Raw genomic sequence first — 12,306 nt, forward strand, 5'->3', positions numbered from 1 at the left:
TGCCTCTGCAGACCTAGATGAGCTCACAGATACTGTAACATCATATGTTAGCTTCTGCGAAGACTTATGTGTACCAACAAGGAACCTGCAAATATATAGTAACAATAAACCTTGGTTCACAGTTAAACTTCAGCAGCTACGTCGTTCCAAAGAGGAAGCCTACAGAAAAGGTGACAGAATGCTATACAACCAGGCCAGAAACATATTAACAAGAGAGATCAGAGCAGCAAAAAGAAGCTACTCTGAAAAGTTAAAGAATCAATTCTCAACAAATGAACCAGCAAACATGTGGAAAACTCTTAAAAACATCACTGGCTTCAGCAAACCTCCTTCCCAGGCAGAAGGAAATCAACAACTAGCAAATGACCTAAATGTGTTTTACTGCAGGTTTGAAAAGAAACTACAGCCACCTGTCTCCACAACCCACATCTCAAACACACCAACAACAGCCAAGCACTGGCCCCAATCCATTGGGCTCACAACCTCTGGTGATCACAGAAAAAGAAGTGCAAGATCTATTACACAGACAGAAGCCAGGAAAAGCACCAAAGCCAGACAAGATAACTTCTTGCTTAAAAGTCTGTGCTGACCAATTGGCCTCCATCTTCATCCGAATCTTCAATAGATCACTAGAGATGTGCTATGTTCCTTCCTGCTTCAAACGTTCTACCATCATTCCAGTGTCAAAGAAGCCCTCCATCAAGGAACTGAATGACTACAGACCAGTTGCTCTAACATCTGTAGTTATGAAAATCTTTGAAAGGCTTGTGGTGTCCCACCTGAAAACCATCACGGATCCGCTGTTAGATCCCACGCAGTTTGCATACTGAGCAAATAGATCGACAGATGATGCTGTTAACATGGCTCTGCATTACATCCTACAACACCTTGAATCTCCAAATACCTACGCAAGGGTCCTCTTTGTAGACTTCAGTTCAGCATTCAATACCATCATTCCAGACACTCTTCTAAGTAAATTAAACCAACTAGCAGTACCTGAACACACTTGTAAGTGGGTCATAAGCTTCCTACAGCAGGTGAAGCTAGGCGGAATCAAATCCGATACCTGTACAATCAAGCACAGGGGCCCCCCAAGGCTGTGTGCTATCTCCACTTCTCTTCTCCCTATATACCAATGACTGCACCTCAAACGATCCATCTGTTAAAATACTGAAGTTTGCTGATGACACAACAGTAATTGGTCTCATTCGAGACAACGATGAATCTGCATATAGACAGGTTATATAACTTGCCTCGTGGTATAACCGGAACAATCTGGAACCGAACACACTCAAAACCGTAGGTATGGTGGTAGACTTTAGAAGAAACCCTCCCATACTACCACCTCTTACAATACTAGACAACACAGTATCAATAGTAGAGACCTTCAAATTTCTAGGTTCTACTATATCACATGACCTAAAATGGACACCTAACACCTAACACCTAAAATGGACAAAAACATCATCAAAAAAGCACAACAAAGAATGTTCTTTCTGTGCCAACTCAGAAAGCTCAAACTGCCCAAGGAGCTGCTGATACAGTTCTATAGAGGAATTATTGAGTCTATCATCTGCACCTCTATAACTGTCTGGTTTGGTTCTGCAACCCAACAGGACAGACACAGATTTCAGAGGATAATTAGGACTGCAGAAAAAACAATTACTACCCACCTGCCTTCAGTTGAGGACCTGTATACTGCACGAGTCAAAAAGAGGGCTGTGAAAATATTTACAGACCCCTCACATCCCGAACATAAACTGTTTCAACTCCTTCCCTCAAAACAACACACTGCACACCAGAACAACTAGACACAAGAACAGTTTTTTCCCGAAAGCCATCACTCTGCTAAACAAATAATTCCCTCAACACTGTTCAACTATTTACAAAGTGTACACTATTACTGTTAATCTTCTCACCACTCCTTATCACCCATCCCCCCACTTGTGATTGTAGGACTGTAACTTTGTTGCTTGTATCTGTACGATTTATATTGACTGTTTCCTAGTATGATTTGATTGTTGATTGTACCATTTGACTATCATTAAGTATTGTACGTTATGATTCTTGATTCTTAACAAATGTACCTTTTCTTTATGTATACTGAGAGTATTTACACCAAGACAAATTCCTTGTGTGTCCAATCACACGTGGCCAATAAACTATTCTATTCTATTTATGAGGAATTAATTTAATGAGGAAGTAGCATATTTTTTGAGATGAACCCAACTCACAATATCTCGCAATTTAATTTACTGAATTTAGTAGCAGTTTCTTTGATACGGCTGATTACCTTCCACAGTCATTTTGGCTAGCTCGGGAACTTCAACATAGAAATTTTTCCTGTAAGGCTCATATTCAATCTTTCCATGATCCACTGGTTCCAGCAATTTCCTATGTTTCGTTTGGTAGCCTGTCAGTGCAGTCTGGAGATCAACTTCCTCCTCTTCAGAGGAATACTGGTGGGTTACAAAGCAGGAAAAGTGACCTTTAGGAAGATTCTTTTCTACAAAGCATTTCTATATTTTAAAAAAATATTTGAAACTCTGCAAGGCTACACATCATAAAACCAGATAATAAAAGATAAAACTAACAAGATAACTACAAAAGCATGACAGTACCAATTAACAAAGATTTACTCATTATGAAACTTGTTAGAATGAACCACTTGTTAACTTATATATTTAAAACTTCAGCTGTCACCTTTCCCAATGTACCTTTTACCAAGGTAGATTGCATGCTCCTTTTCCTCCAAATCTACACATTTACAAACTTTATCCTTCCCTGGTATCTGTACTTTTACTACAAAAGCTACATATCCTACCTATTTGTTTTGCTTTTGCTTATTAACTATTATAACACTAAGTTGAGGTAAGGAGAACCGTCCAAGCAGCTGTGGTGAAAACACTCAACATATGTTCCCCTTTTAAAGAGGAAAATACAAGCTTTTCAATTGCCCTCTCTAAATTTACATTAGCCGAATGGAGGAACATGAATAGCCTATGCTGCAAAATCTCATTTCCCATATTAACAGCATTTCTGATTATGTGAGCAATCTCACTGGATTTCCTTCTGCTCCCTTTCAGGGACACCTCATTTTGAAAAAAAGTTTAAGTCTTAAGCATTCACAATACCGAAGTAATGACAAATGATCTGATTCCAATGCAAATACGTTCATTATTATACAGACTGGGAAGCTGCACAAAATAAAATTATCCCCATAACTTAAACTAACTCTTAAAACACATAGTATTTCCTGGAGTTTCACATGAAATAATGCAACGCAATTTCATTACCTCCATTGCATCTTGATCATTCACCATGAGTTCTCCTTTCTTCTTTTCAGTCTCTGGAGAAGCTTTCTTGGTTTTCACTACAGTTACTACTTTTGTAACTGTTGGACCCGATTTCTTTAAAATGAAAAGGGAGGAGGGGTATTTTACTGAGTTTGGAAGCACACATAGCAAATCAGAAACATGAATTACTTTAATACTCTAATTTTGAATTTATGTGTCATAATATTCAAAAACTATTTGAAAACCTGAATCAAATCCAATTTACCTTTTCACTTCCAGCTCCACCTTTTACACTTCTCATATTAAATTTCTTGACCTCTTCTTTTACTTCTTCCATGTATGCATCTAGTGGATCTAGCTCTTCATCTTCAATTTCATTACCTTCTTTTTCTCCTTCTGCAGTTTCTTCATCATCATCTAATGTGAAAGATATTTTTAAAACCATACTGGGATATAATCTGTTCCTATATATATATATAACTCATACTTTCCTAAATATAGGTAAAAAAGAGGATTCTTTTCTGTATAAACAATGACACTGATTTTCTGCACAGTCTAACTTTTTCTGAATGTGGAAGTTGTTTATTTGTTTCTATCAATAAAACTAAATATTTTTAAAATGAACAGACTCAAACTTCCTCTCTTCATAGATACCCAACCATTCTGTTTATTTCCAGATTATCATTTTTATTTTATATTTTTATGTGCATGCTTCTATAAAGATATTTCTGCTGCATGTTTTTGAATCAAATTCTAGTGCTATTTTCATTTCTGTTTGTGAGCAATAAAATTTTAAATCCAAATGGGGCTTTTGTTTCGCTTTTCCTTTAGGAACTCAAAGTAATGTGAATACATTCCCTCCTCCAACTTTTCCTACATTAACCCTACGAAGTAGATTGGATTTGGAGCAAGTCTCTGGCTTCAAGTCAACCAAGGAATTTTTTGGGACTTGAACTTGAGCCTCTTGTCCCTATCCCAAAAATTTCACAGTAGCTCCTTGTTTAAATCTCTGTCATCCAATAAAACTAAATCAAGGTCTCAACACTGGACCCTCTTTTTCAAATTCTCTACAAAATATAGACTCAGTGCATAAGAAATAAAGTGTAAAAACAACATGCATAAACTGTTCTATGGACAGAACATGTAATTTCAGATGGTTTGAGAACCAAAACTTGCATCTTTGGGATGTTTTCATTTGTGCAGGACTGATTTGCTCTGCACAGTAATAGCAGAGAGAAGCACATAAAAACTCCAAGGTTTCAGCAGCTTCAGGGAGGCATGGAGAGGAAGAGTTGGGAAATTAGAGAGGGATGTGTAGGCTGGATTTTATTTCATTCCAAATCCATAAAAACAAAAAAGGATTTTAAATTTCAGTTGTCTAACCAGGGTTGATCCAAAACAATTTGGTATAACCCCTAGAAAGCAAAGGGATTGAAACAAAATATTTTCCACATCTCATGCACAACCTTAAGAACCACTGTGGCTATTTTCTTCAGTTATGTTCAAAAGAACATAGCTTCTTTCTTCACACATAATTTTAAATAAAGACATTAATACCATCATCATCTTCTAAACTCCATTTCTTCCCCTGCTTCATCTCTTCAATTTCTTTCTTCAGTTCTCCTATATTTTCCATAGCTTTCTTGCGCTGCTCTTCTCTCCATTTTTCTACTCGTTCTTTTCGTTTTCTCATTTCCTCTTCCAATTTATTTTGATCAAAATTCTATTACAGAAAAAAAATCATCCAAAAGGTAGTATCCAATTTCTAACATAGCTTAAAGAAAAATGAAATTGATCTAGATCCTGGAAGCATACAATTAGTGAAAACCTGATTATCAGTTCTATCCAGTACAACTTTTTCAGAAAGTAAACTTTCTTTAAAACGAAAATGTGGTAAAACTACATTCTAGACCAGTGGATAACAAAGGAAAAGGAAATATGAATATACAACTATTTTGTTAAATGAACTAGTATGGGTAGCAGCATGCTAGAAAAACCTAGATAAAAAAACCTGTCTTTCTAAAAGTCTACATGGTTTTGTAAACAAAAATAAGTAACAAATGCCAGAAAGATCAAATACGTTAAAGAGGTTGTAGTTAATAGCAATAGCACTCACTTATATACCGCTTTATAGTGCTTTATAGCAGTGGCCCCCAACCTTTTTTGTGCCACGGCCCGGTACCGGCATCACAAAATGATCCACGGCCCGGTACCGGCATCAGCACGCATGACAAGGCAAGGCGAGCTGAGCGACTGGCCAACCAGCCGTCCCCCACTTCTCCCGCCACCTTCAACTCCTCCTTTGTACCTTTGTCGATGGGCTTCAGGATGGCTTCGGGCGGTCGCTTGGCTCGCTCTTAGGTCGCTCAAATCCTCGTGCCTTAGTTTCGTTGAAGCCACCACCCCTTCAATGAAACTAAGGCGCGAGATTCCTTCAGGACAAACGCCGCTTTCCAACCGGAAAAGCTCACCCGGAAGCACTTTCTCATCGAAACAAGATGGCGGCGCCCAGCAAACCAGCGGCCCGGTAGAAAATGTTCCACGGACGGTGCAGTCCGGGGCCCGTGGTTGGGGACCCCTGCTTTATAGTCCTCTCTAAGCAGTTTCCCGAGTCAGCATATTTCCCACAACAATTTGGGTCCTCATTTTACCCACCTTGGTAGAACGGAAGGCTGAGTCAACCTTGAGTCTGGTGAGATTCAATCTGCCAAATTGCAGGCAGCTGGCTGCACCAGCAGTAGTTTGCAGTACTGCACTCTAACCACTGCACCACTGAGGAACTTATAATGCAAATTATTCAGATTTTAAAATATATAATCATTATTATATCAGCTACTGTCTGGCTACATCAAATAGGAACAACCTTTAAAATAGATGCACATATTATCATTACTTAAATGTTTTTGTGCTATTTATCATTAAAACTTAAGAAATTCTGCAGAACCTTCAAATTATGGTTTTAAAAATGGCTTGTTACTCTTTATAGACAGAGAATTCTTTCTGTACTTACATTTACATCTTTATCCTTTTCTTCTTCCTTGTCCTCTTTCTCTTTTTTCTTGTCTTTGTTAACTTCCACACCTTCTATCTTTTCTGTAGAGCGTGATCTGAAACACATAGAAAGCATTGTGTATTGCAGAACGCTTTCTGATCTCTTGACAGACAATATAATGAATACAAAAAATCATTTTTATTATACATTGCTTCATTGAATGAAATTAAATTATAATAAACAAGTCTTAAGTTTCTGAATTCCTTTTTCTGCCCTTCTGGCACATGCAGGCAAGATACTTTTAAGGTTTTAATTGAGATTTAGTATTATGTTCATACCTAGACAAACTCATTTATTATAAACCAGGTTAGGGAAATAAGCCAATTTTAAATTGTGCTTTCCTAAAGTTAGAACAAATTAGTTTCCCTTTGTCAGTGTTTAGACAGCATATTCATGGCCCAAATATTTCATAGTTCTTTATGTATAGCACAATCTTTACAACCATTGGACAATTTCATACTCATGCTTAAAAAATTGCAGACATTGAATCTGTAGGCACTGGAAAATACAGTCTTCAATTTATGACCAGTTGCTTAATGATGATTCAAAGTTACAACAGATCTCCCCAGAGCTAGTTATGACCCAGTTTTGGTGTTACCTCAGCCAACTGCACATTTCTGTAATGTGATGGCATTTTGACCACTTGGCAACCAGATCACCTTTATGGTTATTTGCAGCACTAAGACCACATGGCTGCAATTTGTGGATTTTGTTTTGCTAGTTTCTGGCATTTACTTTTGGTTCCTGGCAAAAAACGTCCATTGCTGAAAATGGATTTGCTTTATGATCACTATGTTTGCTTAACAACCCTATAACTTTCAATTCAGTCACGTGATTCCTGTATTCCATACATACAGTTCCCTTCAACCATTTTGTGAAACGGGTTCCTAAAGTTTGGGTGCAATCTTAAATTGCAATTAATCAAAAACTGAAAATGAAGGGAAATTTCTATCTCTCTCTTTTGAGTAGATAAAAAAAAATTCCTGAAGAGAAAATTTAGCTCTTAGGAACCAAAAAGGTGACCATTCTATCCAATGCAGAGTTAGCCACACGTGGGTCCACTAATTTTAAAGAATTAAAATGTATCAAAATCTGCATAGAAACAGCTTTATGTATACTTATAGTCCCACCCAAGTTTACTGAGTTCAATGAGAGTTACTATCAAATATGTGATTAGTGTAAGCAAGAAGTCTAACAATACACAGATTAGTTTGTTAAGTTCCTTTTCATAAACAGTTATTCCAAAGATCAAAAGAATATTGCAGAGCAATGCTCCAAACTGCAGTACATGAGTAAGATCATGGCCTTTTTCTAGTCTATTCAATTATACCAGTGGTTTTCACCAGGTAATCCCTGGAGGCAGCAGGATATTTCAAGGAAACCTCAGGGGAAAAATATGTAAGGGAAGGCATGGCATGGGCCACAATAAAGCAAAGTAAATACTGTCTTTTTGACAGTGAAAACACACCAGTTACTGTCCTGTGTCTACATCTGAGACATGGAATTGTGCATTATTGTCAGTCTATTTATGTGGCAGTTAGTGGAAGCCCACAGTAAGCAACTGACAGTAAGCAACTTATTATAAATAAAAACATATATTCTATTTACAAACCAAGTGTGCAAGTGAGGAAACTTCTTCATTGGCAATGGGACCTGGACAGAGGATTCACAGGAGAAAATCAAGGTTGGAACGGGCCACAGGCAAAAAAGGTTGACAAACACTGTATTACTGTACTCACAATAAGCATAAAACTAGGTGTACTAAAAGGATATTCTCATGTAGTGAACCAGGTGTAGCAAAAAGACATTTTTGGCATATGAAAATACGATATACAAACAGCATTCCACAATAAAAGACATAGCTACATAGATGGAATATGATAACATCTATATTATCAAACCTTTTTAAAATGCATACACTCAATTACCTGTTTTCTACTTTCTTGCTCTTGCCAGGGCTGGAAGATCGAGACCGTCTGCCTCTGCTCCGGCTTCCAGATCGTCTTCTCTCCCGGCTGCGTGATCGTCTTCTCTCTCTACTCCTTTCCCTCTCTCTACTTCTTGAGCGCCTTTACAAAGCAGATTTGAAATACAATCTTAAGTAAAACATTTTTTCTAGTTCATAAGATATCACTCCCCAAGAGGAAGTAGAAAATATTCATTTCGAAAACAAAAGAACACCAAGTTACAATACAGGAATAATGAATTCTAATGAATTAAGAACCAAAGCCAATTTTTACAGTGGCAAATTGTAAAAGCATGAAGAATATTCCTTCTCCATATCATCAACATTTTTAGAAAAATGTTCAGCATTTACTGAGATTTTTTTTTTCTTGCAGAAGTCTACTAAAGACTGCGACTTACCTCACCCGTTTTCTGTCACGCGATCGAGACCTCCTCTTGTCCCTGCTCCGCGATCTTTCACGCCTGCGGTCTCTTTCTCTACTCCTAGAACGTCTGTCATCTCCACGTTTTGCTCTTTTGTCAGATGGAGAACGACTGCGGGAACGGCTACCAGAGCGCCCACGTGATGAGGAGCGTTTCCGATAATGTCTACAGTCGTATAATAACAGAAGGGTGAAGACAAGGAATACAGAAATTCAAGTATAAAGGATGTGATAAACAAATACCCAAGACTATGATTAAAATTATTCAAAATGCTTCCAAACTAGACTGTGAAAATAAGTCATTCATTTTCAGTATTTTCACTACTGAATTGATGTGGTGGTCTTAAAAGATTAGTCTGAGTCCAAGATTGAAATCTTTACAAACTTCTGAGATTCTCTGGGATAGCTGTTTTCTGGGAATCCACTTGATTGTAACTGTTAAAATACTAAATGGGAAATACTAGCTAGGAAGTCCTAAATTCTTCTAGAAGGGGTAAATAAAATGAAATAAAATTTGTTAATCAGAGGATAATATTACATACATTCTACTCTATTAATCTTTGGACTCAAAATAATAAGTGGAAGAGATAAAAAGGCCCAACAGTAGTAGAAAGGAAGTAGCTTATGAATTTTTCACAAAGAAAAGACAAACCAAAACAAACAAATATATCTCCTGTCAGTTAATAAGTATATACTCCCCCACTCTTTTCTCTTTGTATAAATACTGTTAATTTCTGGGGAAGGATACAATATGCTCTTGGTTACCGATAGAAGTATAGAAAATACAATTCTATAGTTAGCAATTTCCTCAATACAACCTCCAATAAATGTTGCTCACCACTCAAGTGACAAGTGATGTGCTCCAAAATGAAAAATATATTTTCAGCCATTAGTGATTGAGGTGTTGGTCAAGCATGTATTTTACCTCTAGCATATTTGAATACATAAGATAACAATGTTCAAATAAAGTACAGTCAGATTCTAAAGTACAACCAAGTTTGTTAAGCACAATGCACCCAAATTATAAATATAGGATTACACAAGTAAAAATAAATAAAAACCACCCTCTTTCCTATTTAACTATCCTCTTAAAGCCTTTTGCAAAGCACAGAGTGCTTAGAAATTAAAGACAGTTACTTGCTACTGCCATAGAAAAGAGAACAATGTTGGAACATCTTCTGCTATAGTCGCACTTCATATAAAATGGGAAACCATCATACACTGAAGGAAAAACAGCATCATGAAATCCCAATGAACATCTGAATTGAATATCACACATATATACTGAAAAAGGTGGCAACTATTTGATTAATGCAATCATTAATCATTTACATAGTACATTTGTGCTTAAAAATTGTGAGATGAAAAACTATTAAGTAGATTAACTCACTGTTTTTGTTTGGACAACTGTTGCTTTGTTGATCTAAGGAAATGAGAGAGATTAGGTAAGCAAGGTGGTATCTTTTGGATGATTTCAGCATGAAACCTTTCAAAACCTGCCAGCCACAGCTGGGCTCTGCTTATTTTGTATAATACTGAGCTTCCCCTGTGAAATTTTCTGTGCAAGCTACTGCAAGACCAAATCTAATATCGTGAAAATCATGGATATTTTTCAAGATTGTGCTATGCAACTGACTTTTCACTAATGGCCATTTCCCATTTGGACAAGCTCCAACATTTGCAAAACAACCCTCATTGTAATAACTGTTCAAGAAGGATCTCACTATTAGAAGGACAACATAAATGGTGGAGAGGACAGTTGTATTCTCAGATATTTGATCCAATTGTTTTGAAATTTATTTATGCAATTATTCTGGCAAGCAGTTATGAATGAACCCCCCCCCCCCATATTCAAATGTACATAAAGTGCATTGCAATAATGTCAGAATAATGTTAGCACAAGGGCTTGAGGAGTCTTGGTGAATCAAGATGTTGCAATAATGGATATTTTTTTTATATAATAATGCATCTTTACATCTTTCACCAGGAACAATCTGACAATATTTTCCTCAACTTGGCTCTTATGTGTTGTTCTCTTAATACTGTCACCCATAAATCCGTCTACATGCCATCCTAACTCGCCTATCCTATATAGTCAAACGAATACATTGATAAACCAAATGAAAGAAAATCTAAGATAGAGAATATTTTGAAGCCCAAATCACAACTGTACACAACTCGTAGCCTTTTAAGGATCAGTACGAGGCACGCCGGGGGAAACGTGACCATAGACTGGTCCGAATAAAAGTCGCATTTAGACCGATGACCTAATTGGACTTTAACGTCGAGAAAGAAAGAAAGAAAGACGAAAGAAGCCAGAGGCCTAAATCTAAAGGCAACACGGACCGCCCTTATCCTCCATGTTGCAAATCGCCTCGTGAAGGCTTATTCCTATTTTGAAGCTCCAGAGTTTAAACTGGCGGTGTTATATAAATGTTATATAAATAGCCCACTCTTCAATCCGGCGGCCACCCCAACGCCGAGGTTTCGCGGCCTCCTTCCTACGCGCCCCGCGATCCCCTCCTTCGGCCCCAGGTGCGGCGGAAAGACCAAGCCCAGTAACGCGACAGCCAAGTCGGCTCCTGAAGTCCGCCGCCCCTTCGCGCCCTTTACCTCGATTCCCGGCCCATGGCAGCGACCCTCGAAGCAGCGAAGAGGGACGGCTTTCTCTTCCGCCTCGGCTCCTCAAAGCCAAGCTGCGCCTGCAACCACTTTCCGAGAAGCAAACAAAGCGGAAATGCATCACCGACGCCGAAAGGGGAAGAAGAAGAAGAAGAAGAAGGCCCGGATCGTGTCCTACAACCGCCCCACAGCAGCCTCTTCTGCCCGGAGGAGCGACCAGCAGGCGCTCTCCGCAGCAGGTGCGTATACCGCCGGAATTTTAAGCGGATGGTAATTTTGTCCTAAGAGTGCTTGGTGTACAGTGACTAACTCGCAGACAAACGACGGTAGCCCGTGGTGTTTTTCAGAAGAAAACTGAGCATATCTGTGCTTTAATATTTATTCGCAGTCTGCTGCCACCTGGTCACATCCCAAAGGTGCTTTTTTCAAGAGGCAACTGGACTTTCTGGTTTTTCATTGAGGAAAAAGGAAAGAAAAATACTTTCCTTTTTCCTCATACTTTACATAAATAACCTTTGTGATCATATTAAAAGCAACTGCGTTCTTTTCGCGGATGATGTAAAAACTATTCAACACCACCGACAACGGTGCTACACTTCAAAAAGACCTTGACTATGTCAGAATGGTCAAACAAGTGGCAACTTCAAATCTCAACAAACAAATGCTCTGTCTTACATATTGGCAAGAAAAAATCAGAAAATAAAATACAAGTTGGACGCACAAGACCTTGTAGATGACTCTCATTCTGTCAAGGACCTTGGAGTTCTCATCTCTGATGATCTAAGTGCTGAAGCCCACAACATTGCCAAAAAAACATTAAGAGTTGTTAACCTAATCATATGAAGCTTTTTCTCCGGTAATATTGTACTACTAACTGGAGCATACAAAACATTTGCTAGACCAATTCTTGAATACAGCTCATCTGTCTGGAATCGGCACTGCATATTGG

At 38.1% G+C, this 12,306-nt stretch overlaps 1 protein-coding gene across 2 annotated transcripts in view; it reads right to left on the bottom strand.

Annotated features, from left to right (window-relative positions):
• The window catches only part of DDX46 (DEAD-box helicase 46), a 42,154-nt gene extending 30,673 nt beyond the window's left edge, over positions 1-11,481 (bottom strand). The window contains exons 1-9 of one of the 2 annotated variants that reach the window (XM_026687158.2): positions 11,349-11,481; positions 10,126-10,158; positions 8,713-8,901; positions 8,277-8,417; positions 6,307-6,403; positions 4,854-5,019; positions 3,562-3,713; positions 3,297-3,410; positions 2,294-2,459 (exon numbers count right to left, since the gene is read on the bottom strand). In XM_026687158.2, the coding sequence (XP_026542943.1) occupies positions 2,294-2,459; positions 3,297-3,410; positions 3,562-3,713; positions 4,854-5,019; positions 6,307-6,403; positions 8,277-8,417; positions 8,713-8,901; positions 10,126-10,158; positions 11,349-11,365 (1,075 nt within the window). In that variant the 5' untranslated portion in view covers positions 11,366-11,481. The remainder of the gene's footprint in view (positions 1-2,293; positions 2,460-3,296; positions 3,411-3,561; positions 3,714-4,853; positions 5,020-6,306; positions 6,404-8,276; positions 8,418-8,712; positions 8,902-10,125; positions 10,159-11,348) is intronic. The other variant, XM_087955293.1, reaches the window with a different exon arrangement.
• Positions 11,482-12,306: the final 825 nt, after the last annotated feature.

This window comes from Notechis scutatus, chromosome 2 (assembly GCF_049901735.1).
Source record: "Notechis scutatus isolate UNSWTSFEM ecotype Mainland chromosome 2, rNotScu1.2, whole genome shotgun sequence".
Lineage (NCBI taxonomy): Eukaryota > Metazoa > Chordata > Lepidosauria > Squamata > Elapidae > Notechis > Notechis scutatus.